General features: G+C 41.4%; 1 protein-coding gene across 1 annotated transcript in view; it reads left to right on the top strand.

The window, feature by feature from the left end:
- LOC122980281 (low-density lipoprotein receptor-related protein 1-like) overlaps nucleotides 1-13,936 on the top strand; it is a 98,997-nt gene that overhangs the window by 30,063 nt on the left and 54,998 nt on the right. Inside the window, exons 4-6 of the mRNA XM_044348120.1 lie at nucleotides 4,251-4,370; nucleotides 6,647-6,775; nucleotides 6,872-7,135. Coding sequence (XP_044204055.1) covers nucleotides 4,251-4,370; nucleotides 6,647-6,775; nucleotides 6,872-7,135 — 513 coding nt within the window. The remainder of the gene's footprint in view (nucleotides 1-4,250; nucleotides 4,371-6,646; nucleotides 6,776-6,871; nucleotides 7,136-13,936) is intronic.

Here is a 13,936-nt window from a genome sequence, read left to right as displayed (position 1 = left end):
TGACATCTTTTGGTTTCCAAGGGGTCAAGTGTCTGAGTAAGGGGTCATCTGATTTATAGTTCTTTGCACCCTGAACTGAAGTGGAGCATTTCACATATTTTTTTTTTACTCCAAAATAAATATTTTGTGGTACGTGTCACAGTGGGTTGTTTACATTGTTGCCCATGTTGGTTTTCTAAACACATCTCAGTTGTTCAGCGCTCAGACTTGTTTTGGAAAATTCCGGGCATGTCTGTAATTTGAACTGTGGCCGTCCCAGGCAGCAAGCCTCTGGAGTGCAGCAGAAAGACTTGTGTACTTGTTGCCCATCTGTAATATTCATTGCATTATATAGCTATTGGCAGCAGAGCAGTTCTACTGTAGATATACAGAGCAGATCACCTAAAATCTGGGTTAAAAACTAAAAATGCACAAGCAAAAGAGAAATGTACATTGTCTAAATATGTACAGTACAGAACAGCAGCACAACTGTTGGCTTTTCTTTCATTTATCTTGAAGAAATGGCACCTTGAAGAAGAGATTCTTGATCCCGCCTCTCTGCTTCTCTCCCCGGAGGTGTTGTGTTAGTGTGAATTGTCTGCCGGTGTTTCTGGGCAAAGTGAATCACTTGTGACTGATAGATCTCAGCCTTATTTGACATGACTGTGTCTGTTTGACTATGACTCACCATGTCTTGATTTATATCTCACAGCATATGCAGTGCGCTCTTGAAACCTCTGCTGAGAGATTCCATTACGCATCGGTCAGCTGACTGGAAGGTGTGATTGTAGCTTGTTGTGTTTGGGCCCTTCTGTATTTATGTGTATGCAGCCTTGGAGATGGTGGGGTTTGCACAATCAGTGCAGCTTGCATTGATTTTGAGTGCAAGGCAGGAGTATTTGTTGATTCATACTGTGTCTTTGGCCTTTCTATCTCATATTTATTTCACTTGAAGGAACAATCCACCTTGAAATGGCCCAGTGTTAAAAATGATGTTAACATTCAGTGTTTCTCACTAAACTCATTGTGTGTGTGTATCCTTGATACCTAACAAACACACCAAATCAATTTCCTTCATCATGTAACATTTGCAAAGCCCATTTTTCTTACAAGTTTGAATCCTGTATTGTATTGAACATCCATGTTTACTAGCTTACAGTCTTCTTTCTCGCCTTTGTTGGCGCATTACAGCCACCTGTAGATGGAATAGTGTGAATCATTGGCTGGAATGTGTATCATGTCACCCGTGAGCATGAGTCCTCAACAATAGGAGACCCACTCATCAAAAACATCTCTACAGTGCTACTAGAGGACAAAAACTCCATCACTTAACACTTTGAGGACATAATATTACAGTGATCTGAAACAAAAAAAATAGCGATTGCACATGTACAAATAGCTCTTAATGGAAACTGTGATATCAACTGATATGATTGGTAAAGCAATAAGCAGTAACTACAGTTATAAATATTGCTACTGTTATTACATGTGAGATGAGCTGAAGACGTCCCAGAGCTCTTGTTCTGGATAATCAGTTTACTGAAATGAGCCAAATTTTCTTTGTTGTTAGATTTGACTTTGCAGCCATGACTATAATCACTAGTATACATTGCACCAATTACTGTATAGAACTGTATATTTACATTCAGTTGCCACTCTTGAACAACATAAAGGTGACACGAAACTTCACATACCTGAACCCTCCCCCCCCCGTGGCCCTGTGTTCTTCTGTCACTCCTGATATGTCTTGTGACATATCAGAAGTGAAATAAGCAGTCAACACCATGGCTGAGCATTTCTGCTTTTAAACTGCAGTTTACCAAGGACCGTCTCAAAAACGTGGATTTAGTCAGGCAGGATTTCATATGTCAGACATCAAAGGAACCAATCATTTTTATTAAAGATGATTATATGCAGAGTCTACCTCCTCTGGTTTGCCGAATTCGGCATATTGCTGCTTAGCCAACTTTCTCTCAGGAGAAAAACTCAACAGTTCCTCATCTCCTGATGAACGCTCAGTCTCACTTGGATCAGATCCATTTTCTTATCCAATGAGTGAACGTTGACCAGAAAGAGTGATGGAATAGCTGGCCTGGTCGCGTTAGCTTTTAGCTTGGCTAACACACTGGCCTACTTACCCCTCTTCTGCCTCTGCGCACACCGCTTCCCCTCACCTCTGAGCCGTTGCAGTCTGCTACGCCAGTTCACTGCCGCAGGGCATTGTGTCCTCAGGAGCTGCAGTCTGCTGAGCGCCGCTCTAAGCTTCTGTGAAAGTGAGGCGGGCAAGTTGTTGATAGTGTTCAGAAGTTCAGTTGGGCTGTACCTTCTTGGCCTAGTTGCACTGTCTTATCTGCACACTGACTTAAGAGAAGAGTCTTTAACATAGTTTACATGTTAACCGGGAGCCAGAGAAGCCTCTGCACTGCTGCACGCCTGCATGAACATATTTGCATATTCATTGATGCTGGAATTTTTAATGAGGGAGAAGGAGTAGATGTCATTTTCAGGATTTTAAAGTGGTAATTACACTTTTTTGCATGAAAACCATACCAGACTCACATTATTGTTCCAAGCAGAGTATTTTTTATATGTCTTACGGCAATACATGTCTGGAGGGGATCTTTAAGTTTAGCCTGGTATCATGTTAAGATTGAAACTTGCTTTTGTTTATGTTTTTATTTCATGGGCCATGAAGAACCAAATACCGCCATTAAACATTAAAGCAGCCATGAACTATATTTTTTATAATAACAATGCCTCAAATGAAGAGTAATGTGAGAGCCTTTGCTCGTAGCGATAAACCTACAGAGAATTATCACTCTGCAGCTCCCCTTGGCTTTATGGAGCTTTATCGCGATTTTCAGCTCATTGTTTAGCTGTCCAGCCCACAACTTTACTGTTGTGATTCACTCTCGCCGCTCTCATAGCATCGTTTTCAGCTGCAGCAGGCAGCTGTTTTCAGAGAAAAACCTCTAAAAACCCACTGTACACTACATGCTCAGCTCCAAACTGCAAACAGATACAATTAGCGGCTCACTGGTGAACATAGTGGACCATTTAGCAGCTAAAGAGCCAAATATTCCCCTCAGGACTTGATCAAAAACAGAGCTGAAGGAGAGTGAGTATTGGACTTAAATTCATCAAGTGGACAGAAACACTACCCCAAATGAATGATAATGTTGCTCCGTAACTGCTGGGTGTGTAAATAAGCAGTGGTTTGTAAACAATTTTGCCATATCAACTTAAAAGGCTGTGATGTCCAAAAAATCTGTTTTTGTGGGTTTAAAGTCATATTAATATTTTAAGGCACAGGAATTTAAGGTTGATATCACAGTTTCACATTATAGGGTTGCACATTTTCTTTTGTATGTTATGTTGGGTTACTTTTTTATCACATCTCAAAGCTTGCACCTCTCTCTGTCTGCTGAATGAGAGACTAGAGTAAACTAGACTAAAAGTTACTTGTTAAAATGTTTTAATTCTGTTTGTGTCTCTGCTACAGTTGCACTAAGCTGTTCATTTGTGCTCCACTTGTTAGCTTGAATGATTTTTCCACTTCTGATCTCATCACCCTCATCAATGTAGTGTTCTGGTTGAATAGATGTTTCTTGTTTTCAAGGACAGATCTACAGTAGGCACTGTATCTGAGAGGCTGTCAGTTTCTGACATATTGGCATACATTCAAAGACACTTCCTGTAGATCACATTTCTTGACAGTTCTAATGTTTAGTTGATGAGTATCTGAGCTGACTCTGAATGTTTTATACTTTACCTCAGCATATGTGCCTCATTGTCAGAGGGAGAATCCTGGCCACAGAGACCTTAGTTTGACAATTTAGCCATACACATCAATTATTTATGCACTTCAGCACTATGCTGAGTTGTTAATATTCCCCAGAAAGTGCACAATGGCAGCTTTAGCAACACCTTATAGGCATGCTGTAAGCTCTGTGTTTTCTGCCAGATAGAATCCAACAGGATGAATGAAACCTGAATGATCAGAGTATAATCTGTGGGTTTATAGTGGTATGTTGGATGGATTATTACGTAATTATGCACAGAACCACTGGCGCAGTGTTTTCAACCGAATAACAATATCAGTGACATAAAAAACATGAACAAACAACTTGTGCCTTAATGGACAGTTGTTCCTGTGTACAAAGAATATGCCCCTCCCTTGTTTCTATTCGCCTTCCATCTTCGGTGATCCTCACAGTGCCAAAAACTCATTACTGTCTTCTCTCCCCCTCCCCTCCTTTGTCCCTCTTCAGAGTTTATATCCAACTGCTCACTCATGGGTTGTCAGGAAAACTGTGGGGTGACTCCAGGAGGGCCTGCTTGTTACTGTAAGAGTGGCTATGAGATCAGCACAGATGGAAAGACATGCAAAGGTGAGTTCCTCTATTCACTGGCTGGCTTCTGGCCTGGTCAAGTACTGCATGTGCTGAAAGTACATAATCAAGGAGTCTCAATGTAAAAATAGATGATTCATCGTTGTGCATTGCATGAGGTGATAATGAAACAGCTAGCAGGATAAGAATACCACTGGACATGTGTAAAATGTTGTATGGTATGTTACATCAGCAAAAAACACAAGCTTAAAGGGGACCTATTATGTTTTTCCTTATTTTCAGTCAGATATATATAATGTTACAATGTTGGATGTTCATATTAAACGTGGCCAAAGTGTCTGTCATGTGGAGTAGCAGGAATGGACCCAAATGCAGAGACCGAAATGCAGGGTTGAAGAAAACCTTCTTTATTCTTGGGACTGGTCAGGCAAAACAGAAGCTGGCTGAGCAGAGAGGAGCAAACTTAACAGAACAATGATCCAGCAAAACTCATTTGAAAACCAGACCTTAAATACAAACTAAAGTAATCAGACAATGAGGAACAAGTGACAAGACACAAGGGCAGGCTGGGAGCTGGTAGGCTGGGAAGACACTGGGAGCCGGGCAGGGCTGACGAGACTGATATAGGGCAGGTGTGAAGGTGACAGCAGACTGAGGAAGAACACTGAGACAAGGGCAGGTCTAACGAGGACGAATGCAGGGCAGGTGTAAGGAGGAGTACATGAACACACAAGGAAAACACAGAGTAACAGAAAACCAAAACCCAGAAAACACAATACTCTAAATCACAACCCAGCATAAATCAAACCGTCCCAGAATTACATAATCTTAAGCACACAACACTACAAGCAACTAATAATGCAGTTCTCTAAACCCACCACTCAAATCATAACAAGCAGAACCATATGACTAGAAGGACTTGACAACAGAAGTGCAACACAGGAAACCCCAAAGAACACAAAAACACAAAGAGTCCAAAAAACAAACAGAGAGTCCAGGCAGGATGTGACAGTGTCAAATAATGAGGTAAACGTATGTAGAAGTAATCCCTGAAAGCAAAAAGCATCTGCTTCCAACTGCTCTGAACACTCGGTTTCCAATGTTTTTTCTACTTTCAGCCTAAGCAGACGTCAGCTCACGACAGATTTCTTTATATGGTCATCTGCTCCACACACAGCGTGCGAGTTCGCTGCTCCACTCTGCTAACATTATAGTGTTTTTCCATTGTTTTGGGGGTAGTCACGCCAAGCCATGACTTGAGTCGAGCTGGCACGCTGTGGGTGTTTTTCCATTACACAGCACAGCGAAGTAAAGGAGTTTACCTATTGGAAGTGTACTGGTCATCTCCAGCTCTTCATCAAACATCATCCTCACTGTGGCTGTTTCTCCTTGTACTATTCCTCCCTGCATCATTTCCAATTGATCCGTTGAACATTCCAACTCCAAATATTTCCATATCTTGTTGTGTTGACTGGTTTTTGGTGCTGCTAACAAAGCTCTGCTAATTTGGTGAGGAACACATTTCATTTCCTGTAAATTCTTCACAATAATAGTCTCCTGTTATTTAGTCATTTAAAAACTTTTAATATGAAGCAGTAAAGCAGGAAATGTGTTTTCATCAGCAGTAACTTAACAAACCTCTGATACGTGCTGCCCCTCAGCAGGCTTCCCGGAAAGCTGGCCAGTCAGAACAGAGTGGGCTCATTGGGAGAGGTGCCTTAAAGAGACAGGAGCTAAGACTGCCAGTTAAGAGACAGAGGCTGAACTGAGGGGCTGCATAAAGGGCCAGTATAAGATGAATAAGGAGGTTTTTGAACTGTGAACCATGCAAAGCTACGCTAGTGAAATCCAAAAATAAAAATTTAGAGCTGGAAATGACCATAATAGGTCCCCTCTAAGTGTGTATCTGTCCTGTAACTCCATGTCAGCACTGAAGTTCTTTCAGCATCCAAAGCTGCACCAGTGTTTACTCTGGTTTTTGAGAAACTAAACCAAGTGCAGAACACACAGTGGGTATTAAAGACACCTCGAGATCTTAGCAGGTATTGAGGTTACAGAGGAATGACTGGTGTTGGTGAGCAACTCTTGTAAACCTCACTGATATAATGGTCATTTTGTGCATAGAACCAATAAAATATTTAACACTCTATGAAAACTGAGCATGAGACACAGATTTCTAATTTTTTTTTTATCCCATCTGTGGATCTGCTCACGTTTTCATTTTATTCTCTGTTTGCACCCATTTCTGAACTAGAATTTGGTATTTTCAATGCCTGAATTGAACAGTATGACCATGTGTGGTTTCTATGATTCAGATTTTGATGAGTGCAGTGTGTATGGGACCTGCAGTCAGTCCTGTACCAACACTGAAGGCTCCTACACCTGTTCCTGTGTGGAGGGCTACTTGTCCCAGCCAGACAACCGCTCCTGCAAGGCCAAGAATGGTAAGTACCAGCAGACAGCAGTTTGACTGAGACTGTACAAACGTTCTGTTCATGTTCCTCCTGTTTACTATTAGTTATGTCCACGTTACTTTCCAGTGCCAGTAGACCGTCTGCCTGTTCTGTTGATCGCCAACTCCCAGAACATCCAAGCCACCTCCCTGAGTGGCACCACAGTCCACAGCCTGCTGTCCACGAGCACTAAACAGACCACAGCCATGGATTTCCTGTACGCCCAGGAGACTGTCTGCTGGATCCATGTAGGAGACTCCCCCGCATCCACACACCTCAAATGTGCCAAGATCCCCAATCTGAAGAGCTTCACAGAGGAGAGAGTCATCAACATCTCCCTCAGCCTGCATCGTGAGTACACCAAGGCAGAATGCAACTTCACTCTGGTACATTTTTAATGTACCAGACTGTAATGGTTTCCAACACTGTAATGGTTTCTACTGGCATATAGTGTACAGCAGCACTGGCTCTCAGAGCTCAGCACAATTTGATCTGAGTACACAGCAGAAGCTTACTGCCCAGCTCTCCATGCATAATACCACAGCTGAAACAGCTGCTTCACACTACAACAAAGCAACGTGGGTGTGTGTGTTTGTGTGTGTGTGTGTGTGTGTGTGTGTGTGTGTGTGTATTGTAATTTTTCTGGGCATTTTATTCCTCGAGGCGACATACGAGGCAAATTTCCACTGCAATTTTTATCAGCTCCTGTGGCCAGTGCTGCAACAGCACAAAGGCTGGAAGAAAACACCGTACAGCACCTGTGGCTACACAGCTGTCTGTCAAACATCTCATGATTTTTTCAAGCCAAATTCTCTAGTTTTTGTTGTAGACTTGTTTTTGTACATGCAGTGGAAAACTCAGACTTGTACAACATCACTCACAATGAATCTTTTTGTCCCATTGTGATGTGAACTTGCTCAATTAGATCCTGTAAGAACAGTAGTGACACTTTTTCTCTTGCTTTATACACAAAAAGGAGGAGGAATTCTGTATTTCTGTAACATTTCACTGAGAAAAAATGTATTCCATGCTTCCATTTTGCATGCAGGTCTGGTAAAAATTAAGCATCGATGTGATGCTTGTACAGTAGTATGCATAAAGATGAAGATACAGAAAAAAAGCAGCACAGCAGATGTCCATTTCTCCTTCAGCTCCTGCAGCAGGAGGAGTTTGGCATGATTAAATAAGCTGGGTACATGTTTCGTCCAACAAACATACACTTCAAAAACACATCCAAACTTTATTCACTAGACATTGGCCTTGATATTGTCAGGTAAAATCAGCTCAGGTAGTGGCGCCCTGTTTTTGCACTGGTGGCAGGTAGGGTGTCATGGACATAAACACAGATAAAGTATGTGGAATGAGCATAGACTAAAAAAATATGGATATAGTCACCATGACGTCACCCATTTGTTTGTGGACTGCTGTTTTGGAGCTTCGAGTTTGGTAATTTGACTGGAGCCATCTTGGATTTGACCATTGCCATCTTTGATTTTGGAGCCAGAAGTGACCATATTTGGACGAGAGGGTGGAGCTGACCCTCATGCTAGCTGCTAGCTTGGTTAGCACTGTGCATTTACAGTCTATTTAACTGTGATAATGCTAATGCTAATGATAATTTTCGCGAAAAACAGGCTTAAAACCATTAAAACAAAATGTACTTGTCAGAAAAACTGAGCAGCTGACTCCTTAGAGGGTCTTTTAGTACATCCAAATGCTGAACAACACTTTTTTAGGCAACCAAAATGTTACAATTAACTTTCATGAACTGAAAACACACTGTAAAATAGCAGCAGCCACGCTATATACTCTGTGAACCATGGTTACGCCATGGTTACATTACGTAATCAACATTGTCGCCATGGTAGCAACTTGTCAATCACAAGGTAGCCACGTCCTAAAGCATAGCTGCTTAATCATCTATTTTATTCTAAATGGCCTCACTTTTCAGACTGGGAGCTACCTGCTTGGGAATGAGGTATTTTCAGATCTGTTTTGGGCCTCGTTCATATCTGGAAATAAATCTGATAGAAATTGAAGGTTTGACTGTGTCATTATCTAACTACACAGATCCTGTGCTTTGGTCCCTTCATGGTCTTTGTCATCCATTAGATAGTGTTAGAAAAGCTCAGTTAACCCTCAAGCTTTGATTTTGTCTTGTTTGCATCCCTTGCACATGCGATTGGGCTGGGCTAGTTTGTCTAGGGAGGTTTATTCATGTACAAATGTGGGATGCTTAAAAATAAAATTTAATTTCTTTTTAAGTGAAATGTAAACAAGTCAACAAAAATGTAGGCAAAACATAGCTGAGCATCAATTCCTGTGGTATAGACACTATTTCTTAAGTGTCTTTATACTTGCACAGCCTGTGAGTCAGGGATGGGAAACCATTAAATGCTGCTGTGTTTTTCCGTAGCTGTGGTGTTTTTTTTTTTTTTTCATTTAAAAAAAAACACCAAAGAGTCTTTTATCCTGTAAAAGTGAAACTCAAAGGCTGAACATAAATGAATGCAGACATGAACGTGCGCACTCCTGAGTATGCGAGAGTGTTGACATCATGCAAATCACAAGCCTCCATTTCAATTTCCCATTACTAGCAGTGTCATGGCTTCTCTTCAGTGAGTCAGAGGAGAAGTGGACACAGATACAACACACTCATCAACACAAAACCACAAGGAATGCATCATTGTATTTATCATGTCTTTTATTGGTGTATAAGTACGTGCATTGCTGTACTTGTATACAAATATTAGTTTAAAGCCCCCCTCCACTCAAAACTGTGTTTTGCTCATTACTACTTCACTTGGATGTTTGAGCATCACTGTGCAAAATTATGTATGTGCAGAGTTTGAAACTAGAAGGCTGTTTCACATTTAGCTACGGAAAGTGGAAAGTTTCTCTGTACTTACTGAAAATCTGAGTTAAAGGCGTGCACCCTGCAAGCATGGTTTATGACATCACACTCCTACTCATGCAACCTACACAAGTGTTATGTGGAAAAGCCTCCAGTGCACATACACTGAGAATGGACTTTTCAGTGAAGTAGGAGACATCTTGTGTCGAGTAGTTAAACTTTTGAAATGAAAAATATTTGCATATTAATAGATTCTGACATTTTTAATCAGGTGAAAGGAGTAGTTGTCATTTTAAGAACAAGGTAATTGAACTTTTTTATGGTAAAACCACATCAAACACAAATTATGATTCAAAGCGAGAACATTTTTATATGTCTTAAAACATGTCTAGAAGGGATCAGTAAGGACTTTCCCTTGAATCAAAATAGCATTACATTTCTAACTCACTCACTCATTATGTTCATATTCTTTTTGATTATTTCCATGATCCACCATCTGACCAGCAAACAGATATAGTAGGGTAATTCAGAAAAGATTTTATCGAATCATACAGCTTAATTTTACTCCTCTCCTCTCTGATTCTCTGTTTTTTTCTTATATACAAGCGCTGTGTCCAGTCACATCCACTCAGTGTGCAGCGGCTTGTCCCCGCTCACATCCCTTTTCCATGTGACTGAAGAATGCATTAACATGGCAGAAATGACTTTCTCAGTGCAGACCTTCAGAGAAAATGAAAAGACCGAATGATGACAGTCAGGCAGCTCTGTCTTCCACATGCACGCACAATGAAGCGTAGCTGTCATTGGGAAATATGTTCACTTCAAACCAGATGATATCAGACAAGCTCAGAACAATGAAAATTATGCATGAGGCATTTTGGTGTCCCTCACAGTAATAAGACGGAGATCAAGCCCGCTGCACCTCTCTGCCTGTTTTGAGCCTTGGAAGCGCCTCATCTGTTATTAGCACATTATACAGAAAGTCTCTTAATCCATCAGGCTCATGCAGGAACAATGACATCACAGCATCCATCTCAAAATTAAGGAAACGGTGCCATGTTGATATAGAAACTTTAAATTAGAGGAAAAAAATGTATTTGTTTGTAATAGTGATGATCAGAACAGTAAAAGAATAATCATTATCACTGTTGCTATAATCATGCAGCTGTAACCGAAACCTCAGCTCATGTTGGACTCAACAATTTTAGGACCAGAAGAATTTGCAGGAAATTCCAGCTGCCTCAGCATGCTTCTCCACGCCTGTCCCCTCACACACATACACACCCACACACACTGCAGTGCTCATATGCAGACACACACTGATAGTCATACAGTATGTGTGCGCACACACACAGACAAAATGGAGAACTGGCTGCACTGTGGAGCAAGGACAGGATGTGCATGACTGATGATGAAGGATGGGAGTTCTATTGCTGAAATAAGGAAGCAATTGAAGGACACTGCACTTCCTGTGTCCGAGTAAAAATATCAGTATTTTCAGCTCAACTCTGAACTGTTATATATGTCAGTATGTGTATTAATGAGATGAGAAAAAAGGCTTAGAGATGCCATTTGAAGGCATTTTGGTCAAAAACAGAGAAAATTCAGTCATGGTGTTGCAGCTTTTTTGATAATCAGTTAATCGTCTCACTCATCTCTCAACTCAATACCTTTGGGTTTTGGACTGTTTATGGGACAGAACAAGACATTTGAAGATGTCATCTTGGGAAGTTGTGGACATATTTTGACATTTCACGGACCAAATGATTAATGCATTTTTGAAAAAAAATTGTGTCTGTCTTGCAGAATAAAAACTACTGTACATCTGACGCACAAACAGGTGCTAGACACAAAACATGAGAAAAAGTATAAACCTATATATTTATGATGACTTGCACAGGTGATGTCTGGAATATCTGATGGGCGGCGTCTTCTGACCACCCCAGAGGACCCCAAACAGCAGGCTTGGCATAAAAAAAAAAATATACAGTACAAAAGGGCAGATTTTTCTCATCTGTTCCAGTCTATAATCTGGAGCGACTGCCCAGACAGCCGAGTTGATCTTTCGGACAGGCTGCTGGCGTGTGAGAGTGACAGAATAGGAGGAGCAGGTTTATGCTTACAGTCAACATGGAAGGAGCCAGGAGCAACCAATGGCAGGGGTGAACATACAGGAAATGATGCGCGTGTGGTTGGAGTGACTCATGACCTCAGTATGCCACAGATGAGTTGTCCAGATGTGACTCCACCCCCCCTCACGCTCTCATACGTTCCTTATTTTTTTCTCCAAGTCCCAGTTGCTACTCCCAAGTTTCATAAAACAGACTTATTTACTCTCCTTCTATATTTGACAGTGCCTGTTTCCTGTCATCGCTAGTTATACAACTCGCTCAAAATCAGCGTCAAACCGAGAACATTTTTGATGCCCCTTTTATCTTATATTAAAGTAAATAATCTGTGCAATATTTATTCGCTGCTCAGTAAAACAAAAATCCTGATGAAAATTGGATTGTAAAATGTGCAGAGCAAACATAACGTATTTTAAACATTTGCTCTTGTTTTTTTAATTACTTTGAAGCACTCCGACAACTCGTTTTATCCCAGTGTTTCTCATTACTTTCTATTACGTAAAGCATATTCTAAATGAGCTGTGCTGGAAACAAGTGTGTAAATGAGATATGAGGACACGTTTGGTTGCACAGGAACACAGAGTCCAGGTGAAAATAAATGAAAACCAAAAAAAAGGATAAGCATTATCTTTATAAGCAAGCCAAAGCATGAGAATGTGAGGCAACGTATGGGAGCTGAGAACTCTCCCTGGGGGAAACCTAGAAATGAAGCCGAGATGGATTTAAGTTCACTAAAAAGCAGGCGCTGATGCTCCACGCTATGCACAGGAGGGCTGATCCCAGAGCTGTCACTAAGCCTCCCTTCCCTGCTTGTACTTTAAGAGCTACAGTACCTGCTCCCCCTGCACAGTGAGCTAACAGTGCGCCGTTCAGCACAGACACCGGCCTGAAATCTCCTTAAGAGGTCATGTGCTGTTAAAAAGGCAAGCCAGTCAGCACATTTTCAAATCTTTTCTCCATTCACAACACTTTGTTCGGCTTTAAACCTCTCTCTCTCCTCTTCCCCCCCCCCCCCCCTCACACACATTAACCTTGAACTATGAAATACATTTCGATCTTTAGTGTACCCTTTTGTCACCTGAATAAATCATCCACTTTATGTTCTCATATAGCCCTCGTGAATCTTAACAGAACCACATTTAGAGCCAAAAGTTGTTGTCTTTTTTGCCATTCTCCCCCTGCCTGTGTTTCTGGTGCGACGCCTTCGCCAGATGCTTGAGGGAGTGTTATGGAGTGCAGGAGGTTGGCGAGGGGAAGTGGGGGTTGGGTTGCACGAGGGGTGGGTGTTCAAGCTGCAATCATAGTTTAAAAGTGAAAGTTCAGAGGTATCAAAGAAATATTTGCCCCATTAAAAAGTAATGATACTGATACATTTACGCCATTGATCCCCTGTGTTAGTGGTGTATTATGAACAGTGTGAAGATGTATGTCCTCAACTTCTGCTCCTACGTATACCTATTAAGAGCAAAACACTGCCAAGCACTGCTCCATTTAGTATGGATTTTAAATACCTTATGTAGACATCCACTTGTCTGTTGTTTTTCTTACACACAGAAGGGAGCAGAGAGGGTGATCAGGAAACCACGTTAAAAACAAGTTGTTCAGAGAGAGGGAGGGGAAAAAAAAATGAAGAAGGCAGCCGGGTCTGTTTTTTTAATTATGCTGTGTTGTTTTTTTATAGCATAGTTTCAGACAGACAGAGCTGCACTTAATGAATCCAGACTGTTTTTCCCACCTCTGGGGAACAGACAAAGGGGAGGGATAGGGGGATGATGCACGGAGGAGGAGACAGGGAAGGAGAATGGGAGGAGATACTGTAGAAAAGTCTCAGGCTATGCTGAAGCCATTTCTGTTCCGCAGAGGTGGAGGAAAATGGAGAGCAGAGTGTGTCAGAGAGCGGACGACATTTTTTTTCAGGGCTTTCAGCACACTTTTAGAATATTGCACAATTTCTTCTTTTCTCCCCTCCTTTGTTTATCCATTGCTTAATCTGTGAATCAGTGTGTTGTGGGGCAGCTGGAAGCATTTAAACAGAGAAGTCTGTGTTAAAAATTAAGAGCACCTTTGGGAATACGGCCCCTGATTCCCATAAACCTCAGAAATGCTGCACAATGGCCAAGTTTCCCTGGTGGAAATCAGATCTCTCCCTCCTGCTTCTTTTCTCTGTCT

This window comes from Thunnus albacares, chromosome 4 (assembly GCF_914725855.1).
Source record: "Thunnus albacares chromosome 4, fThuAlb1.1, whole genome shotgun sequence".
Classification (NCBI taxonomy): Eukaryota; Metazoa; Chordata; class Actinopteri; order Scombriformes; family Scombridae; genus Thunnus; species Thunnus albacares.
Note: the sequence above shows the minus strand (reverse complement) of the source record. Positions and strands in the feature narration are given on the sequence as shown.